General features: G+C 51.4%; 2 protein-coding genes across 4 annotated transcripts; one reads left to right on the forward strand and one right to left on the reverse strand.

The window, feature by feature from the left end:
* Positions 1 to 1,311: 1,311 nt before the first annotated feature.
* Positions 1,312 to 9,132, forward strand: Neil1 (nei like DNA glycosylase 1). 2 transcript variants are annotated; one of them, XM_076851121.2, is made up of 11 exons: positions 1,312 to 1,468; positions 1,833 to 1,896; positions 2,976 to 3,429; positions 6,331 to 6,450; positions 6,541 to 6,604; positions 6,830 to 6,929; positions 7,476 to 7,603; positions 7,932 to 7,959; positions 8,136 to 8,197; positions 8,390 to 8,555; positions 8,722 to 9,132. In XM_076851121.2, exons 3-11 carry the CDS (start codon positions 2,996 to 2,998, stop codon positions 8,790 to 8,792), a joined length of 1,173 nt encoding a protein of 390 aa, XP_076707236.2. In that variant the 5' UTR covers positions 1,312 to 1,468; positions 1,833 to 1,896; positions 2,976 to 2,995; the 3' UTR covers positions 8,793 to 9,132. The 2 variants fall into 2 exon arrangements, with proteins under 2 accessions (XP_076707236.2, XP_076707237.2); XM_076851122.2 differs by lacking the exons at positions 8,136 to 8,197; positions 8,390 to 8,555.
* Positions 9,133 to 9,595: 463 nt separating this feature from the next.
* On the reverse strand, positions 9,596 to 20,670 carry Man2c1 (mannosidase alpha class 2C member 1). Of its 2 annotated transcripts, XM_076851123.2 has the most exons (26): positions 20,560 to 20,670; positions 20,160 to 20,285; positions 19,643 to 19,766; positions 18,726 to 18,796; positions 17,221 to 17,398; positions 16,757 to 16,946; positions 15,439 to 15,545; positions 15,166 to 15,276; positions 14,681 to 14,773; positions 14,445 to 14,561; positions 14,175 to 14,270; positions 13,932 to 14,077; positions 13,443 to 13,566; positions 12,996 to 13,117; positions 12,791 to 12,876; positions 12,514 to 12,669; positions 12,211 to 12,308; positions 11,920 to 12,014; positions 11,564 to 11,668; positions 11,320 to 11,476; positions 11,064 to 11,207; positions 10,608 to 10,717; positions 10,427 to 10,506; positions 10,111 to 10,259; positions 9,920 to 10,029; positions 9,596 to 9,828 (listed from the first exon to the last, which is right to left on the reverse strand). In XM_076851123.2, the coding sequence occupies exons 1-26, from the start codon at positions 20,655 to 20,657 to the stop codon at positions 9,702 to 9,704; spliced, it is 3,120 nt and encodes a 1,039-aa protein (XP_076707238.1). In that variant the 5' UTR covers positions 20,658 to 20,670; the 3' UTR covers positions 9,596 to 9,701. The 2 variants fall into 2 exon arrangements, with proteins under 2 accessions (XP_076707238.1, XP_076707239.1); XM_076851124.2 differs by lacking the exon at positions 11,064 to 11,207.
* Positions 20,671 to 21,210: the final 540 nt, after the last annotated feature.

Below are 21,210 nucleotides of genomic sequence, written 5' to 3' on the forward strand. Positions count from 1 at the left end.
GTTCGATTCTCAGCACCACATTAAAAAAAAATAAAGATATTGTGTCCACCTAAAACTAAAAAATAAATATTTTTTTAAAAAGAAGCAATTATTAACTTTTTTTGATATGATAAAGGTATTGGCTTTGTAAGGAAATTGCTTTTTAGAGGTAGATGCTGAAATATTGGGGATGAAATGTCATGATTTGTCTACTTTAAAAGGCTTCTGGCCAATAGAAGTGAATAAATAGATGAGGGAGCAGAGTAGTATGATGAAGGGCATGTCATGGGTAGGGGCAGGCACCAGTGCCTGCTACAAAATGCAACTTAAGAGAGGCCTCCCAAGGTCTAATAGAGCCCTCTGTTCTCCCCATCTAGCACTACCTCCAGCTACACTGCAGCCACACAGCACTTTTCCAGGTTCTTTCAACCCATCTGGGAGACTTTGCACGGTTCCTTCCTGCCTGGCATACTATCTTGTTCACACTTTTTGTGCCCAAGGCTGTGACGGCCAGACTTTAGCGTTATGAATCCGACGTAGCCTAAATGTCTCTGCAAGGCAACCCTCCCCCACAGGAGTCAGAACTATCCGAAGTGGGTTCAACTTCTGGGCGTCTGGTTTTTGTTGCTTCACTGCCCTTTCCGCCCAGCAGGCAGTGACGATGTTTTTGTTTGTGTTATGATGGACAGTGTGTTCAATGACACTTAAAGCCATCACTGGGTCCCCAGGGCCTAGGTTTATGGTGCACCTGTGCATCCCTGCGCACAGCTGCAGGTGGCTTTGCATTGGGACGTCACCGTTTCCTGCTGGGGGTGCTGATTCTGCTCGGGATTAGCGGACCACTTCCCCCAGCTGCACACACCGTTGCAACTCAGGACCCCAGATTTGACCCCATTTCCTGCTGGCGTCGGGCAGCGGGAAGACAGGTTTTTCCTCCACCACCCGGCCAGGTTACTGTCTCTAAGGTTGTCCCACATTCGGGAATCCCCCAGCTTGAGGGGGATCCATCTCAGTCTGTGCGGTCTCCCTGAGGAACTACACTTCCCAGCAAGCGCCAACGGGGCAACCACGACTCCCAGAGTTCCTTTAGGCTCTGGCATTAACCCCTCGGTGACTGCACAGTGCCTGCGATCCGCACTGAGCGCAGGTATTCCGGGAAGCGCGGGTGATGTGGCAGTGCGCCGCGGAGCTGAGGATCGGATGGGGTGGGATGGGATTTGGGAACTTGGAGAGGGAAGGAAGCCAGAGTTAGCGGAGGACTGGGTCGCAGCGGGAGCGGGACAGGGGAGGGCCATAGAGCGCCGCCTCTTCGAAAACCTGGAAATCTGAAGGTTTACCAGACCCCGGCGGTGCCGAGGTGGGGGAGGGCGAAGTAAAGGCGTTTGTCCTGGCTAAATGCCCCCTAGCTACCCGACATACCTTCGCCTCCAATCCCGAAAAGTCCTGGCATCAGACGAAAGTGGCAAAGAGGCTGGGCAAAACTGAAGAAGTAAGTTAAACGTCCCTTGGGATCAAGGCGCCTACCCGGCATCTCCATTTCCCCGGAGGCCAGGGCCCAGAGCTCGGGCAGCTCTTCCTGGAGTCCCCACCTCCCCTTTGGGTGTATGAGAACCTGGCTCCGGCACAGACGTACTATTCCCTCGTCCTGGTCCTGGATCCCTCTCTGATCAGGCGAGCCCGTCGCAGTCCTGGCCGGCTGGTAGCTAACAGCCGTCCCAGTGTGGGTATGCAGCCCCCTGAGTCCCATCCGGCTTGGGCACGTTCCCTCGGTGGGTGCTGGGCAGATGCAGGGCCATCTAAACGGGGTGCGGGGGATGAGTAAGCAGAGCTTACTTTCTGGGTTGCCATGGCAGGTAGAGGCGTGAAGACACGGTGAGATTCTTTCAGACTGTGGAAGGCCGCAAGAAAAAAGACAAGGTAGGGGGAGGGAGATACTATCTCTGGGACATTGGAGAGGACTTCCCTCAAGTGTCCCAATTGAAGAGACTGCTGGGAAAAAGGCCTGGAGATGAGAAGAGCAGTGTGCTTGGAGCAAGTGTGTGGGGTGTGTGTGTGTGTGTGTGTGTGGGTGGTGGGGGCATAAGATGCAGGCACCAGCAGGGGTTGGGACCTAATTCTGAAAGCAGTGGAGGAAGCTGGGCCAAGTGGCTCAGGGCTGTTATCCCAGCGGTTTGGGAGGCTGAGGCAGAAGGATCATGAGTTCAAAGCCAGCCTCAGCAATCCGAGGCACTTAGCAACTCAGTGAGACCCTGTCTCTAAATAAAATATAAAATAGGGCTTGGGATATGGCTCAGTGGTTGAGTGCAATCCCTAGTACCAAAGCGGGGTGGGGGTGGGGTGGGGGAAGCAACCAGCAAATGGAAGGAAGGCATTAATGTCCTGCTGCTTCCCCTGCAGAAGACAAGAGTCCTGCTCTTCCCCCAGCCTGAGCTCCCAGTTCCCTGACTGTCCAGTACTTTGGGGATGGGGCCTTTAACCAATACAGGGACCTGAAGACCATGTCCCTAACTTAAGTTCAGAGGGTAAATAAGGGCCTAGACTGAAGCTGGGAGCCAACCCTATAATCCTGTGTCAGCTTTCTCAGAAAGCACCAGTACTTATCTTGGATATGCACTTGTCTTTAGGAATGACAGTTTGTGAGTCCAGGAATAATAATTATTTTTTAAAATACTTTGCTGCTTCTATTCTGAGTCTGAATTCCCTCTTTGCTCCAGAGACTGTGCAAGCCAGTTCAGTCTCTAGATGCTTTTCAAATCATCTGCTTCTTTGGAGGAGTGGGTGTATTTTGTTACTAGGATCAGAGGAACTTATCTTCCCTGTCCTGTACCCACCTTTCCATGAACAGAGCCTGCCCATGAGAGATACACTCATATGGCCAGCAGTTTCCTGCCAGTCCCAGACGGCCATGTCACTCGGTTCTTTGTAAATCACAGGTGATAATTCCTACCTCATAAGGTGCCACCTTCCCCAACTTATGGCCCTCCTTCCCCTTACAGGGCACAACCACTCCCACAGAATGCCGGAGGGCCCTGAGCTGCATCTGGCCAGTCACTTTGTGAATGAAGCATGCAGAGGGCTGGTGTTTGGTGGGTGTGTGGAGAAGTCTTCTGTCAGCCGCAACCCTGAGGTGCCCTTTGAGAGCAGTGCCTATCATATCTCCGCCTCAGCCCGGGGCAAAGAGCTGCGCCTGACACTGAGTCCCCTGCCTGGGGCCCAGCCCCCACAGGAGCCGCTGGCCCTCGTCTTCCGCTTTGGCATGTCTGGCTCCTTCCAGTTGGCACCTGCTGATGCACTGCCACCCCATGCCCATCTGCGCTTTTACACAGCTCCACCTGCTCCACGGCTGGCTCTGTGCTTCGTGGACATCCGCCGATTTGGCCACTGGGACCCTGGGGGCAAGTGGCAGCCAGGTCGTGGGCCCTGTGTCTTGCTGGAATATGAACAGTTCAGGTAGGACAGCCCCAGGTGTAATGAACAGGTGTAGGTCCAGGCCTGGCTCTGGGTAAGTGCCTTGTTGGCCAACGGGGTGTGGGTCTCAGCCCTCAGAGAGTTCCCTCAGATGTGGTCCAAGACAGTGTCCATGTCCTGTCCCTTAGCTCCCTGAGTCAAGGGATATGGAAACCTAGGTCAGATGTGGGAGGTGAAGGAAGCCCAGAGGTGGATGGTTGGGCACTGCTTTGAGGACATAGAGCCAGTTACCACTGGAGCTGGAACTCACGCTCAGAATTCCACTTTGCTCCTTGGTGCTCCTAGGAGGCTAGGAAAGGTGGAGGGTTTTGGCAACACAGTAGAGGTGAAGCTACATAGGTGTTTCAGGGGATGTGAAAGCGACCACCTAATGATAATAATTTCTAAGTCAGGTTTTATTGCCCTACCACATTCTGCACTGTGTCCTGTGGTCTCCTCTATGACTAACCATTGCTTATAGGAAAAGTAATAATTCATTTGGGATGTGATTCAGGTCAAAGATAACATGGTGTCAGCCATGTCCTTCCCTCTAAAGAGGAAATTATGTATGAGTCTCTGTCTCTGTTTTGTGTGAGGCTTTATTTTAGGTTGGGGTTCAGGAGTGAGCAAGAACGTGGCCCCTGCTCCCACGGCACTAATGTTCCGGTAGGATGAGGGAACCAGGAAATACAAGATGAGTTCAAATAGACACATGCCTCAGGAAAAATCCAACAGGTGAAGGAAGAAAAGAGTGACTCTGAGGGTGGGGGAGTGCCTTGGGAATGACCACTCCAGGAAGGTGATATTTGAGCTAAGGCCTGACAGAACTGAGCCAGCCATGTAACGCTGAGGAGGAAAGCATTCTAACTGGCAAAAATCACAGAGGCAAAGACCTGAAGTGCACTTGGCAAGTTCTTCCTCCTAGAGGGAACTTGTGTCTGCAGTTGTCACTTAGACTTGATCACTGCTGGCACTCCTCGCCTTCCTGGGCATGAAACTGGTGCCTCCCCAGGGAAACCTCTTTGCATGGTTCTGGCTTCCTTCCACTTCCTCTTTCCTAGGGAGTCAGGCCACAGGTTTTCTGCCAGCTGACACTGGAGTTTCTCATGATGAGCATTGAGGCTGTTTTCTTGGTCCTCCCACTGGGGAGCGTGTGGGGATCTAAGCCCCACCCAGCAAGTCTTCCACCCTTACCTTAACCCCAGTATTGCCTCGCTTTCCTTGTACCCATCACCCAGTCATTCTTCCTTGATCTTTTTCTTTTTTTAAAAAAATTTATTTCTTACATTCATGACAATAATGGAGTGCATTACATTCATAATTATCCATTCACAGCACAATTTTTTGTAACTCTGTATATAAAGTATGTTCACGCCAAATTATGCATTATACATGAACTCTTTTTTTTGCATGAATTTCTTTTTTTATATTTATTTTTTAGCTGTAGTTGGACACGATACCTTTATTTTATTTGTTTATTTTATGTGGTGCTGAGGATCAAACCCAGGGCCTCGCAGGTGCTAGGTGAGCGCTCTACCACTGAGCCACAATCCCAGCCCCACATACAATTCTTAATACACTTTTATACCACTATTTATCATATTTCTGTTTGTATATAAGGTATGTTGACACCAAATTCACATCTTCATACATGTATTTTGTATAATGATGACCATCTCCTTCCACCATCCTAGCTATTCCCCTTCTCTCTCCCTTTCCTTCCCCTCCATTCCCTATCTAGAGGTAATTTTCCTCCCATGCTCTCTCTCCCTACCCCACTTTGAGTCACCCCACTTATATCAGAGAAAACATTGGGCATTTCTTTTTTTGGGATTGGCTAACTTCACTTAGCATAGTCTGCTCTAATGCCATCCATTTCCCTGCAAATGCCATGATCTTATTCTTTTTTAGTGCTGAGTAATATTCCATTGTGTATAAATGCCACATTTTTTAAATCCATTCATCCACTGAAGGATATCTAGGTTGGCACCACAGTTTAGCTATTGTGAATTGTGCTGCTATAAACATTGATGAGGCTGTGTCCCTGTAGTATGCTGTTTTTAGGTACTTTGGGTATAGTCCAAGAAGAGGAATAGCTGGGTCAAATGGTGGTTCCATTCCCAGCTTTCCTCTTCCTTGATCTTTTTCCACAAAGAAATAAGATGCATTTCTTCATCATGAATGAGGAGAACCCTGACAGTTGGAGGTGGGCTGCTGGGTGTTCACTAGCCAGGGGTTGCTCTCAAATGCCTTCTGCACATAGACAGGCAATCTTTAGGGTCCTGAGATGAGTGGAACCAACCAATGTCAAATCCACATATGGTTTCTAACCAACCATGAATCCTAGACGATGTGTTACAGACCGAAGATATACCTGAGGTTCTGTGATGACCTTGTGCTGAAAATTGTCCCGAGTCACCTAAGGAATTTTGGTGATAAACACACAACCATATATAGATGCATGTCCCTTGAACATATTGCCTTTTATGTTTTTTGTGTGTCTGTTGTGGTGGTACTGGGGATTTAATCCAAGGGTAATCTATCATAGAGCTATATTCCAGTGCTTTTTTATGTTGAGACAGGTTCTCACTAAGTTGCTGAGGCTGCTCTTGAACTTGCAATTCTCCTGCCTCAGCCTCTAAGTTGCTGGAATTACAGGTGTGTGCCACTGCATCTAGCTTGAACACATGCTTTTAATTGGTATTTTTCACCTTTCATAATAAATTTAAATCCATATTGTTCCCATTTAATAGATTGGAAAACTTAGGCTCCAGATGCCTACATAGCACTGAGGGGAGCTGGGACACCCAGTCTTCTTGTACTCAGGAACAGGTTCTCTCAGGCCCTTTCCCCTACCCCAGGGGTTTGGGGATGGGTTTTATGCATCAGGCTGTACCCCTCCAGGGAGAATGTGCTACGAAACCTATCAGACAAGGCCTTTGACCGGCCCATCTGCGAGGCCCTCCTGGACCAGAGGTTCTTCAATGGCATTGGCAACTATCTGCGGGCAGAGATCCTGTACCGGTCAGCAGGCAGGCCAAGGGCATGAGGGCTTCAGGGGTAGGTGTGCCAATACTAATGCTTAACATGGTCTCCTCCCCCACACCACTCCAGGCTGAGGATCCCTCCCTTTGAGAAGGCCCGAACTGTGCTAGAGGCCCTGCAGCACCACCGGCCGGTGAGGGTGCCAAGAGGGAGGGGTGATACATGAGCATGCATGTCAGTACCTTATGTTGGCATAGGTGGCAAGGGTATGGGTATCTCCTGCTTAGCTCAACAGTGTGTTTGTGGGGGGAGGAATGAGCTGCCTCAGAGTTTTGGCCAAGCGCAGAGAGGAAGTCTGTTGCCTTCAGAGTGGCCCTGCCCCATGCTGACAGCTAGGTCCTCCTTGCCCCTTCTTCAGAGTCCAGAGATGACCCTGAGCCAGAAGATCAGGGCCAAGTTGCAAAACCCAGACCTGCTGGAACTGTGCCACTCAGTGCCAAAGGAAGTTGTTCAGCTGGGTGAGACCTGGGGAGGCCAAGATGGCCAGTGACCTCTGCTTCGGCATACTGTGTAACCCTGGGACAGTTCTCTTTGAGACCCGGTTCCTCAACTGGAGGAGGGAGTTCATAAACCTGGTTGTGACTAAAAAAGACTAAGCCTCCTCTTGGCAAGTGTCTGTTCCCCCAAGCCACTCATGTAATGGACAGGGCAAAGATTCTTAATCCTACTCCAGGGTGGGGAAGCCATGACTCAGAATCACACAATCAAGGTGGGAGGAGAGGGGCTGGGGATGTGGCTCAAGCCGTAGCCCGCTCGCCTGGCATGTGTGCGGCCCGGGTTCGATCCTCAGCACCACATACAAACAAAGATGTTGTGTCTGCCAAAAACTAATATGTAAATAAAATATTAAAAAAAAAAAAAAAGGTGGGAGGAGAGGGAACTTGGCTCCCTGGCCCAGTCCATCAGCTTGTGCAGCTGAGGTCTGGACTAAGTTGAACCAGGCTCCCCACTTCTCCTCAATCTGTGTCTGCCCTCTGACCTCCGCTGGTTCCTCTGTCCCATAGGGGGCAAAGGCTACGGGCCGGAGCATGGGGAGGAAGACTTTGCTGCCTTTCGAGCCTGGCTGAGGTGCTATGGCATGCCAGGCATGAGTTCCCTGCGGGATCGGCATGGCCGTACCATCTGGTTCCAGGTTTGGGCTCTATGGCTGGCATAGGCAAGAGATTCTAGGGAAGCCTGTGGGGTGGAAGGCACAACAGGGCAGGAATTGGGGTCTTTCCCAAGTGGAGATGCCTAGGACCTGTGGAGGCTTCTCAGGGGTTACCGTCCCTGACCCCCAGGGTCCTAGCCAGTGGAGCAGTGCAAGAGCAGGACAGCTTTGTTGATATAAACTAAATTTGGGGGAGGTTTTTACTAGGTGGGGAGCTATATTAATCTGAACAGATGTGTTTCACCTCTCCAAGGAAAACTGCCCCTACCCTAACCCAGACTGATTCAGAATTGTCCTTGTACCATTTTAGGGTGATCCTGGACCTCTGGCACCCAAAGGTAAGCAACTCCTCATGTAATAGGCTTAGAGAGCTATAAAGAACTTGCTTGCAAGGACTCTAGCACCTTTCCTCATCCCATCCCTCTCAAACCCCTGGAGTAATCCCATAGAGTGGGAGTCTAGAGAAAGGGACTGAGGCCATAGGATCCTCCAGCTCCAGTCTCACGTCCTACAGGGGGCAAATCCCGAAAAAAGAAATCCCAGGAAACACAGCTTCGGCCCAAGGAAAAATTGGAGGTATGGTTGCCAGCTCCTCCTTCTTCCCCTGCACTCTCTCCTGCCCTGGCCATGCCTCTCAGGCCAGGCCCTGGCCATATACGCTCTGGATGAAGTTGGGTGGGTTGGGGTCAATGGTGTATCCCAACTAACCTCAGAACCGCTCTGAGGAAAGCCCGCCATGGATTCTCAGGGACACGTGTCTCTGCCTAGGACCTTCCACCTCCAAACAAGGCCCCTTCCAGAACACCAAGGGCTAGGAGACACCTTCCCAAGAAGACTGCAATACAGCAGCCTGAGGGGACCAGCCTCCAACAGGACTTGAAAGCTCCCACAGTCCCTGAGAAAGGGAGGAGGAAGGGGAAACAGGCAACCACAGGTGGACTTTCTTCAGCATCCTCTGGGGAGGGAAGAGGGCCCCTAGAAAGTGTCTCTTCGGGATCCAATGGGATGGCAATGCAGGACTATGCAAACAGAGATGGACGCCACTGGGACCAGCCTGGCCTGCTGGTCTGAGCCAACTGTTTCATCTGTTCTCCCTGCAGAGCGCCGTGGACCCTGGAAAAATAAGGCTGACAATCCATCCAAGGGATCTGGGAGAACCTCAGCCTCTTAGCAAGAGACTTGTGTTGCTTGCATCACCCTTTCCTTGCCAATAATCCGAAGGCCCATCTGAATTCCTAAGTATTTTAAGGGCTTTATGCCCCAAGCCTGTGGCTGTTCCCTACACAAATGATATTTTTCATTGTACCTCACCTTCCACACTTAATTTTTTTTTTTCAGTTGTAGATGGACACAAATAAATACATTATTATTTTTTTAAATGTGGTGCCCCACGTATGCTAGGTAAGTGCTCTACCACTGAGCAACAATCCTGGCCCCACCTTCCACATTTTTTAAAGCCCATGAGAGAAATGCATTTTTAAACTAAATTAATAAAACTGAATTTCTTGGCACTTCTTGGGCTTGCTACATAAGTTCTGAGATGGCCAGGTTGGAAGGACCTGCTACTTCACCCTGAGACAGAGCAAAATGAGCTCCCATCCTAGCGCTCAAGATTAGCTATCAGAAGACAGGGCCAGTCACTTGGCAAAAGTGTGGAGACTCTGGCTTCAGATAGCCCAGGCTCTACAGCTCTTCTAGTCTAAAGTTCTTCAGGGTCTCTTGCTATTTCACCAGCCTGACCTGGGCTACTCACAGCTTCTCTGCCCGCTGGCACAGGGGAAGAACTTTTTATCTCAGGGTCTCTTGGCATATTGTCACCCAAGGTCCCCAATCTCTCTCTCAGGGGCTGCAGCCCAGACCCTGCACACAAAGGTCCCCTTTGATATTGTCTCTTGCTTCTATATACCTGGGAAGAAGCCATCCCCTTAAGCTTGAGGATGAATTCTTGGGAATCGGGAGAAATTATCAGCAGGGTTACTGATCCAAGGATTTATTATATAAGAAGTGGCTGATCCTTGTTTCAGGTTTGGGGGGCAGAAATGAGGACTTCCCAAAACTTTCCATAAACAAAACACCATCCTCAGTTTGGTGGAAGCTGAAGCACAAGTAACAAGGACCTCACTTGGAAGGGAGAAAAGGTGAGCTTTAGTCGGGCATTTTGAAGGGGCAGGTGGCCAGCAGGGTCTCGCCTCTCAAGGAAGTCACAGCTGGAGAACAGAAAGGGCCTGTGAGGGCCTGGAGCAGGTAGGATTTCCACCTCCACCTCCATCCCCATCCCCACCTTGCTGCTTTGCTTACAGGACAGCTTCCTGGACTGGCAGTGATGTGTGCAGCCAGCAGTCCACATGGCTGCCATGGGCCTCGTACAGCCTCAGGACCAGTGTGCGGCTCTGGGAGCTGGTCTCAGCCTGGGGAGGGAGGCAGGTGGTAGGAGAGGTTGTGGGTGTGCCCAGTCAGGAACCCCACCCCCAGACCATGCTGCTCCTTGCCTGCTTGACAGTCTCCAATACGACTGCTGGTGATGATAGGGAAAAGGCACTCCAGGTGGCAGCAGGAGCAGGGCCTGGTGCCGGAAGTGCCAATAAGGGGAAGTTGAGGTTGTAGGCAGCAGGGATAACACCAGCATCCTGGAAGGAGCCTGGGACATGACCAGAAAGAGAGGCATGGTGGAAAACAGGCTCCCCCCATGCCTCCAGAGGGTGCTGGGGGCCAGGCCCCAGGGTTTAACCCAATGACTGCTGCAAGCTCAGAGAAGGGCAGAGGTGTCTAGGGCCCAAGGAGAACCCCAGTATCCCCAGAACTCACCCTTGTGAGGCATCAGTGCGTAGGTGAACTCATGGCGCCCCATGTCAGCAGTGGTGTCTGGGGCCTTAGGTGCCCGCAAGCTGGGGTGGTAAAATATGGACCCAGCTAGAGCTGCTGGAGTTCCATCCTGGGAAGGCCCACACCCCAGACCAGTCCTTGGTGTGGTAGGCACCCCACTCACAGTGAAAGGCTGAGGACACTGCCTTGTACTGATGCGCCATACTTGCTGTCATTGAGCAGAGCCAGCCCAAAGCCGTGCTCTGACAGATCCATCCAGCGGTGGGCCCACACCTGAAAGGCAGATTCACTTGGTAGCCCCATTCCCTTCTTTGTGCCCTAGTCTTCAGAGCTTCTGTCACTTGGGTGACAGCAAGCTTTGGAACCCATGATTGAATTCTAGCTTCCACTCAAGGAGACCCTGGGCATACCACCCAACCTGCCTCAGCCTCTATTTCCTCCTCTGTGAAGTGGGAATAAATGGTCATGAGTATCAAACTAAATTTAAAGCATTAGCACATTGCCCGACACATTAGGAGGCAGAAAATATTGGCCATCTTCCTCGTCCTCTCCCATACCACACAACTAGTCTCCTCAGAGGATCAAAGCCCCTCCTTTTCCCTCCTTCCCCATTTCGGACCTCAAATCGAGCCCAGTCCCAAGAAGTGTTGTAGTGGGTGGGCCGCTGCAGGTGCCCAAACTGGATCTCATAGGTAGCCTGGGGGCTCCGAACTCGGGCAGGGAACTCCACCTTTAGAAACTTGTGGGCCTCATTCCAATGTACCTAGGAGTAGGGGAGAGAAGGTAACAGGGAAGGGAGGGACACACATAGGTTGGGGTTGGCCCCTCCTTACCAGTTACACTTGGGAAAGATGGCCACACCCTGCCCCTGCTACCTCGGTGTGGAAGCGGACATAGGGGCAGCCAACATCCAGGACAACCTCCTGGCTAAGCCGACTATTGGGGCTGATCTGTAGCAGGAACCAGGCACTGCCCCGAAGGCCACCCTCACTGCCAACTGCCAGGGTCCCTGGCTGGCCTAGGACAGGTTTCCTGTGGGATAAGATGGGAGGCACTAAGCTAGGGCAGCCAGTATCTCCCCAGCTCCCCCCATTGTCTCTAGTCCTGCCCGGCTTATACCGTGTTTCTAGGTGGTAGTCCATGACATCCCATGCATCCCAGTACAAGGGGACATCATCAAACAGCACAAACTGGTTCCCAAGAGCACCCTCAGCAATGGCCTCCCTGGAAGGACATGGGGATTGGTGTTTTACAACTCTATGACCTTGCTTTCTCCAGTTGCACTTGGTGGGGTAGGAGCAGGTAAGGAGACCCAGGGGACAGGGACTCCTAGCCTGGCTGATGCTATTCTTTGTATGGGTCCCAACCCAGAGACAGTGGTGGACTGCTATGGGCAGTGTTGTGCCAAGGGACAAAAGAACAGGGTCTGGGATCCACTTGTCAGGCACAAGGAAAGGACAGTGAGGAGTTGGCACCTGCCAGAGGCCACCAGGACCAGAGATGTCAGGCGGCCAGTTGGATCCAGGCTCACTCGGATGATGCCATTGTCCAGAGTCACGGAACCATCAGTCTTGAGTGGGAGGGGGCCTTGAGGCTGTGTCTATAAAGGCTTTCTACAACCAACAGCTGCCCCAGCTCCACCCCAGCCCTGCTGGGGCTGTGTACTGCTCCACCCCCTTGTTCCAGGATAGGGAACTCAGAACACCCAAGTCATTAGGCAATATCCCAGGCCAGCTCCGACCCCACCAAGTACCACCAGGACTCACCTCTTGTACCACAAACACAGGCGGCTGGGGCAGCAAGGGCTGCGGTAAGGTGGGGGTGGGAGCAGAAGCATAGCCCATGCTGGGCACTGTCACCAGGGCTGGGAATGAGGCCTGGGTATCAGTGCAGCCTCCCTAACCTTCCACAAACCTTGCTCAGGTAGGGGTGGGGGTAATGAAGGATGTGGCTACTACTCCCCAGCCTGACACACTCCAAGGCAGAGATCCCCAGGGGAGGGTCCCTGCCTTGATCTGTCTGGCCTTGGTCTCTTCTGACACAGTAGCAGTCCACCTCTCAGCTCATACCTAGACAGTGGGCCCCTCCAGGCTTGGGCAAGGACAACACTTCGGTGCGCTTCCAGGGCAGTGTGTTGACAATGAGGAGGCCCTCGGGACCTGGCTCCCCAGCACACAGGGCTGCAGCTGCAGCACTGAGCAGCGTGTTGCCATGGGAACGAATATCTGAGGAGAGACTGGCTGGTCATAGGGGGAGGGGCAGTGCATCTGACATGACCTGAGTGTCCTCAAAGGACATTGTGCTCAGACCTGGGTTGGAGAGTAGCAGGACTGTTGTCAGCCTCACCTTCATAGTGGCTCATGGCATCCTCTGCCACCAACTGGATGCAGCTTCCAGTGACCACATCATGGAACTGGTTCAGAAGTAAGAGCCTACAGGGGCCAAGGGTAGGGAGGGGAAAGGCTAGAGAAGGGGAAGTTGGGAGGGGCAGCCTTAGAGATGTCTGTGGTGAGAGGTCAGGTAGGCACTGGTGGGTAGATGCTAGGCTGACCTCCAGAGGTGCTGTAGCTGTGCTGCTGGGTATAGGAACTGGGCACTGCGGGCCAGGGCTAGGCTGCTGAGCAACTCCACATCATGTAGGATCCGTTCACATTCTCGGTTCCCCTTCTTGATCTGTGCCCAGGTGGAGGGATCAGTCTGGAGTCTGCTCAAGCATCCCAGGACACCTTCCAAAGCCCTTCCTTGCTCAGAACTCCTGATGGCTCCCCAGGGACTGCCAGATGAGACCTCCTGTGGGCAACCTGCCCTAAGTGCTCTCCTCTGCTCCCCTCCACCCAAACCTTCCTCTTCTACAGAGACTGTCCTGTCTTCTGCAAGCTTTCCTGAAGACCAAGTTCTTATACTTCTCGCCTCCAAGCCTCTTCTTGGAACAGGGGCTCTGTTCCTTCCCTCCCTTGCCCTCTGCAGACCTATGGCAGACCAGCAGCCTGGCCCTGACCTGGGCATGTGTGGTGTAAGTGCCGTTGTGCAGCTCCAGGAAGAGCTCCCCGACCCATGTGCACAGCTGTTCTGAGTCACTCTCCAGTGCCTTGAAGAGCTGCCCTGGAGAAGACAGCTGCACCCTGAGGGAGACCACAAGCTTGGGCCTCCCTGCCAGGGATCACAAAGCTCAGCCTTCCTCTACTCCAAGAGATAAAGAGTCAAGCCCCGACAGGGAAACCATTCTAGAAAGCTCCTTGCCCATACAGTATTGGACTGGATACCTGGGAGAGCTGCATACTGTGGTGGGTTTGAATTCCTTCCCACCCTCAGCATTTCTCCTCCCTATTTCCAAGTAGGAGTTGGGGAAGGGGGCAGGATTAGAGCAGGATAAGGTCTGTCCAGTGGGGGGAGGGGAGCCCCATGTATGAGCAGAAGAAAGGCAACAGGTAAGGGCTAAGAGTAGGGCTTCGTGACAGCCAAGGGCTACTAACGGCCCAGGCCTGACCTGGGCAGTCCGTCAGTATTGCCCAGCCTCTTCAAGCGGTCCAGCATGGTCTGAGTGGGGCCACCACCCCCATCCCCGAAGCCGAAGAGGAAGGCACTGTGGTTGGTCCGCCCTTTGTCCCGATTGTTGGTCACAGTCTTCAGCACCTGGAGAGGTGGGAGAAGGTCAATGTGGGTCAGCCTAGGATGGGATATCCAGAATTCTCCAATGCATCCCCCACCCAGTCAATAGGTATCTACTCACCTCCTCCACACTGCCCTGCATTCCATATGAGTCACCAGGTGGGAAGTGAACCAGCACACGGGAGCCATCCAGTCCCTCCCAGAAAAAGCTATGGTGCTGCCAGCAGGGAGACAGAAGCACAGGAGAGTCCAGAGTCAGGGCTGAGGCAGAGTGGGCCTTCCACACCAGCTCCTCTGCCTCCTGTACCATCCTGGTAGAGGTCGTGGTGAAGAGAAAGGACCAGTTAGGATCCAGGCCCATTGTGACCCTGGCCCCCTGAGGCTTGCTCACCGGGAAGGAGTTCACTAAGTTCCAGCTCAGTTTCTGTGTCAGGAAGCGTGTGATGCCACAGCCGCGCATGATCTGGGGGAGCTGCGCCGAGTACCCGAATGTGTCTGGCAGCCAGAACTATAGGGAGAGAGCTTCTGGAGCTCCAGGTGGAGCTATCCCCACCTTCAGCTCCTCAGCATTCTAGGCCAACCCTCACCCTACCCAAGCACAGCCTGGAGAAGTAGCTCCCCGCTTACCTCAGAGCACATTTTCCCAAACTCCTGCAGGAAGAAGTTCTGGCCCTGCAGGAACTGCCTCACCATGGCTTCTCCACTGGGAAGGTTCCCATCCTGGCAGTGAGGGGAGAGACAGGCAGCTGAGATTAGTACTAGACAGGAAACAGGTAGGAGTTCAGACCAACCCACCCACTGTAGAGAAGCCAGGGTTGCTCCAACACAATTCTACAGCCAGGCCCCAGGAAGCATTGATCTCTTTGCTTCAGGCCCAACTGTCCAACTTCAGGGTGCTGCTGGGAACGGGCCATGCAGATAGCCTGTCCCCTGCTGAAGACCCAACTCCTCTGCAAGTCCCAGATCTTGGGATTCTAGGGACTAATAAGCCCTGCAATAATAAGCCCTTCATGACTTGCAGAAGTCACCAGCACAGCCAAGGGATCCTGGGCCATCTGAGGGAAGGCCATGGCCAAATGTACGAAAGCTGAGGGACTGTTGAATGTACTTACCATTTCCACCCAGGTGCCCCCCACAGGCACAAACTGCCCTCGGCAGGCAAATTCCTGGAGCTGGGCATATAGGCCAGGGTAGCGGTTCTTTACCCACTCTAGCTGCTGAGCCTGTAGGGCAAATGGGGTGGAAGCTGGGCCAGGAATCAAAATGACTCTACCTAGAGTCAAGAATCTAGAGCTCTATGGTGGGTGAGAGTGAAGAGCAACTCTCAGGCTTGAAAACACTCAAGAGCCAAGAGAGCTAAAGGGTTCATGCAGTTGCCCTCTGACCTGGGAGCAGGCAAAGATGAATTCAGCATTCTGTTCCATAAGCCGCAAAGCTGTCACCCAGCTCCGGGCACACTTCCGTACAGTTTCCTTGAAGGGCCAAAGCCAGGCTACAGAGGAGAGGAGTAAGGGCAGAGGAGTGGCAAAGTCCCTGGCTCCTCATAGATTTCTGGTCCCTCACCTGCCCCAGCACTTCAACTAGGCCCAACCTGGGCCTACAAATGGCTATCCCAGCTTTCCTCCCCTCCAGGCCCTTTACCCTGCAAAGCCCTGTGGTGCTTCCGGGGGATATGAGATAAATTTTTGCAGATTAGGAAACAGAGGCCCCAGGCTGTAGAATAGCCTCAGACTGAGGCTCAGACACCCCAGAAGGACACACTAAGAGGGAATAGGGATTAGCCTGGCCCTGTACATATGGAAGATACATTGAAACAAGGGCACAGCATCCACGATTAACCTGTCTGGGAAGGCACTACAGCCTCTCCAGACCTCTAGGCCTTAGCTCCTACCCTTTCAGCCCAGAATCCCTTCATGCTATCTATCTTACACTGTAGAAAGAGACCTTGTTGTGTGATTCAGATACCATGGGGAACCAATACCATCAGCTCAACTCCTGATCCTCCTTGGAAACCTCACCCTGTACTTGGGCCACCTCAATTAATTTCATATTACTCCTCTCTTGAGGACGTGGGCACCCTAGTCAAATTCCCTTGTTCTTGCCAGGCGCGGTGGTGCATACCTGTAATCCCAGTAGCTTAGGAGGCTGAGGCAGGAGACTCTCAAGTTCAAAGCCAGCCTCAGCAACTTAGTGAGGCCCCAAGCAACTCAGCAAGACCCTGTCTCTAGATAAAATACTAAAAAAGGACTGGAGATGTAGCTTAAGTTTAAGCACCTGTGGGTTCAATCCCCAGAACCCAAACAAACAAAAACGTCCTCATTCTCACTCAAGTGAAATGTCACCTTGTCCAGGGAGCCTCTCTGATCCCCCAACTCACTTGGGCTTAAGTATTTCTTCTGACTCTCCAGTCTCCCACAGGTCTTCCCTTCACTGTGCTTGCTGGCCTACTCTGTGATCATCAGCCTTTGAAATGCCACCCTTGGTGTCTGGCAAGTGGCCTCATGATGCACCAGATTTTGTTGAGAGAATAAATAAACCTCAGCTAACATAGTACAGTTCAGTGCCTCTGCCCCCTTTTACAGATAGGGAAATCTAAACTCCAAGGGCAAGAAATTGCTGAGAATCACATTGTACTTCCAGGGCATAGCCAGAGCTTGAAAGGTACTCCTTCCTTCCCAGCCAACCCAGCCAGCTACACCCTACCTGTATCAATGTGGCAGTGCCCCATGGCATGGATGGTATGTTGGCTTTCACCTCCACACTGGCCAAAGAACCTGGAGGCCAGGGCCTGGGCCACTGGGTAGGTCTCAGGTTGGGCAGGGTCACACACGTTCACCATCTGGTTGGCTGTGTACAGGGCCTGGAAGCTGCGCTGGTTGTCCTCCCCAAGGCCCTGAAGCAGGTATCTGCCCTTAATCCCCCTCTCGAGCACAACTCTAGAACTAGGCCCCAGATGATCTCCCAAGTATCCCAGTAGAGACCCCACCACCACCTCAAATCTCTGCTCCTCTTAGGGGTCCCATTCAGCACCATCTCTTTACATAAGGAAACCCTCTTCCTACTCTGGATTCCCCAGAGTCCCAACAATCTGAACCAAAACCCAAAAAAACCCAACTTAACTGGAGCATGGATCTAGAGGACAATAGGGGAAATAGAGATGTCAGTACCTTAGCAATGCCCAGTAGCAGCTCCAGATCCACTAGGAGCTTGTGGACATCCTGGTGGAATACAGCCAGCTCAGCTCGGCTCAGTCGGAATGTCTTCTCAAGGTCAGGGGCTGCAATCATGCTTCCCTTCCCAGCCCCCAGGAGGCCGTTGCAGGCTACTTCCACATAGAGGGTCAGGCTATAAACATAGGGCAGCAGCCTCAGGCCAAGAGATTGACAGAGGACGCTAGGAGCATAGGGAGGGACACATGGGAGGTATTCAACTGACCCCTCCCCATTCACCTCCAGGACCCACCACCCAGAAGATTCCATGTTATATCAGGTGTGCGTGCAGGAGGATCATGGTAGAAACACCAGGTGAAATCCATTTCCTAAGTGTTCTGCCTTGGCCAGGGAGAATAGTGGCCAAGCTTAGAATCAAGTGAATTACACTGCTTTCTAGCTTCATATTTTCAAAACTGCCTGCACAAGGAGTGTCTGTCTCAGAATCCTCTTTGTATATTAAAGTCATGCTTGGATCTCTCAGGGCTGAGTGTTCATACCAAGCCAACATGGGGTGGCCATTCCTGGGTATGCAATCTCAGCTGTGAAACTGTTCTACTTAACCTTTAGAAAGCAAACTTGGCTTTCTGATTCTCCTCCTACCCCTACCTGGTCTAGCAGATTACCTATTGAGTTCCCAGTATTTTCTTTCAGAACCCTCATTGATTTTGTAATTATGAGTATTTCTATCTCCTTTTGCTGTTGAGGACATTATTTTTGTAGTATTGGGGATTGAACCCAAGGACATTTTACTACTGAGTCACATCCCCATACATATATGTATGTATATATGTATGTATGTATGTTTTGAGACAGTGTCCCATTACATTGTCCAGACTGGCCTTGAATTACAATCCTCCTGCCTCAGCCTCCTGAATAACTAGGATTATAGGCATGCACTACAATGCCTGGTGAGAACTAGGTTATTCATCACCATATTCCCAGTGTTTGGAACTATTTGAAACAGTTTCAATAAACATAAAATACAATAATGTCTAAGAAGCTTTTCAGATGGTATCATAAAATCCCACATTATATGAAATGTTGAAAGTCAGGATGCAAAGTATCAAAGCAGGGCTAGGGGTATGGCTCAGTGGTAGAGGCTTGCCTAGTATGCATAAGGCCCTGGGTTCAATCCCCAGCACTGCAATAAAAAAACAAACAAGTAAAAATTTATAAGCAATATAATCTCAACTGTTTCTTTTCTTTCTTTTTTTTTTTTTTTTTTTTTTTTTTTTTACTGAAATACTGAGAATATGAATGCTGAGATGTTAATAATGGTCATCTCTAGGTGATAAGATAGTGGAAATTAATTTCTTTGTGCTTTTCTGTATTTAACACAAGAAAAAATCAAGTTTTCTGAAAACAAACTATGTAAGATGGATGTATTAGAGGTAGGGGTGCTTTTGAGGTTATTTGGCCCCAGCTCCTCCTAGATCAATGGGGCACAGGGACTCACTCACCTTCGGGGGTCTCCTTCTCCCAGCTTGTCAGTCAGGACATAACTGGTTTTCTCACCCTCTTTGGTCAACCCCTGGTAGGGAGGGGAGAAGAGAGGGCCTGAGTTCAAGTGAAATATAAGTTGACAGAGGCTAAGTTCCTTCAAGTGGTCCTTAGCTCCTCTCTTCAAATTAAGGCCAAGATTGACAAATTAGGGACCCTTGGTAGTAGGTGCCTCACTCTCTAGGGCAGCCAGCACCATGACCCCCAAAGAGCACCTTTTATTAGCAATAAAGCCCATGGTCTTGAGTCCTGGGCAGGGGTTAGAAGGCCTGTGCACACCTTGAATAAATATCAGAAGGTAAACTCCATGAAGTTAGGGACAGGTTTGCTTTGTTCTCTGTGTCCCTAGTACTTAGCAGACAGTGAGTGCACCAGGAGACATCTGTCAAGCCAGTGAAGGGAGGGAAGGGCTCTGTCTTCTTTTAGGTCAGGAAGAACAACAGTCCTAAACCCAGATCCAGAGTCCAAGCCAATTTGGAATGGAAGTTGTGTGAACCAGTGAGCAAACCTCTGTGTATCTTCTTCTTAATGGACATAAAGACCTATCACATAGGATTACGAAGACTAAACCTGATATAAAACTTTAGAGTTATATCTAGGGAATGAGATGGGGGAGTAGAAGAAACCTATTACTTCAGGGGAAAATTACATAACTGTCTTATTTTATATAGAACTGTTGAAAATTCCTCCATATGCATGTACTACACATGATAAACACTAGTTTGCTGTAAACTATGGACCCACCATAGTGGTATCCAAGCAGTTACTTCCCCAGTCTTGAAATCCTGAGACCAGTCGCATGAAAAACCGTAACTGTTGTTCCTTCAAGACAGAGCTGAAATGTGGTCACACCTGGCTCTAGGGCAGAGACCCTCACCTGGACAGGTTCCCCATCACGCCAGACCAGGCCTTCTCCATCACTTTCCCAGCAAAGGTGAACTTCCTGGCCCACCCATGCCTCTGGGATGTTCAGCTCCACCCTGAACCAGCAGGTCCACCATCTGCAAGAGAGTCATTTTGATGGGCCTAGGACTGAAGTCCTGTCTGTCCTCATACTTCCTTGCATTATGTGTCAGCAGGGGTTTGATACTTCCTCCAAGTATCTGAAGCATCACAAGGTACTCAGCTCTGGGCCCCAAGAAAGTAGGAACCAGTGAACAGCAAAGTGAGGAAAAGCAGTGGAGGAATCAGGGATCCTGATCAGGAAAATAAGGGGTGTCCAGAGAGCATGAAAACTCTTCCATAAAGACTCTGAGGGACCAGGGAGCTGTTTCCAGCAGAGAGCGCTGCTCTGTCCTCAGCAGCTGTCTAGGGCAGAGTATAGACAATGAAGGGCTCTGCCTCAAGGTGGTGAGCAAGCCTGGAAAGGCTTCCGAAGGCTGGGCATTACGCACGTGGGTCCGAAGGTGTCGCCGACATGTGCGGGGCTGAAGTCCTGTTGGACTGCCTCCTGGTAGGCAAGCCTCTCCGGCGTCAGGAAGCTGGAGAGTGAGGCTACAGGGCAGCTATCCCCGAAGAGCCTAAGTGGGAGGGGACGGTGGGCGCGCGCTTGAGGCCACCCTCTTTCTGCCTGTGAGCCAGCTGGCAGGTGAGGGGAACAAACTTTCCCCCAGCTCACCGCCATGAGAACTGCCCCGCAGCACATCCCATCCTCTACCCATCTCCTGTTGAGTCCCGCCCTGTCCAATGCAAGCACTCAGTCCCGCGACCCAGCTGGCTACAGCCCGTTTCCTCCTGGAAGGTAAGGCTGAAGCACGAGGGTGCAATCGGCCAACTTCTCGCAAGGGGCCACACCTGCCACGGAGATTACAGTCAGTAAAGTACAGAGGCGACACGAATTTTTCCACCCGCTCCAGCGTGGTGCGCCAGTGCTTCAGGGCTGGCGCCGCCATGATGCGCCTCCTCTTTTCTCCCGGAAGGTTCTGGGGGTTGCCGGCACGGTCCACAGCCTGGAACCAAAGGTTCCGGCATCTGACGGGCGCCTTCCGGCCCGGGCAGCTTTTCTTGGAACACGGGCGGCTTTGTGGGGCCCAATCACTGTCTGAACTTCGGGTTAGAAGCTGAGCTTTTGAAGCTCTCTAGTCTCCTCTGAGATAGCAGGCCTCAGAGTAAATCCCTAAATAAAATGGGAAGCTTGGCAAACGCTCTATAAGGATCTTGAGACAGACTTACAACTTGTTCATTTAGCACGACAGGCGGGAGCCTTGGCTGCTACAAACCCAGGGCTGTGAAGCAGCAATCTTTAATTCCTTTGCTTTCTATTTCCAACACCAATTCTGGTTTAGGTATCCTGGCTAACATGAAAAGTGTTCTGTTTAACCTGGAAAGTCGCCCAGATGGGTTTTTCCTGATCAGTGTACAGAATGTTAAATAATAGGAAGAGATCTGCACCACAATAAGCCTCTCTTCCATGCTTTATATTATCTATATGTATCTCAACCACTA

Source organism: Callospermophilus lateralis, chromosome 3, assembly GCF_048772815.1.
Source record: "Callospermophilus lateralis isolate mCalLat2 chromosome 3, mCalLat2.hap1, whole genome shotgun sequence".
Lineage (NCBI taxonomy): Eukaryota > Metazoa > Chordata > Mammalia > Rodentia > Sciuridae > Callospermophilus > Callospermophilus lateralis.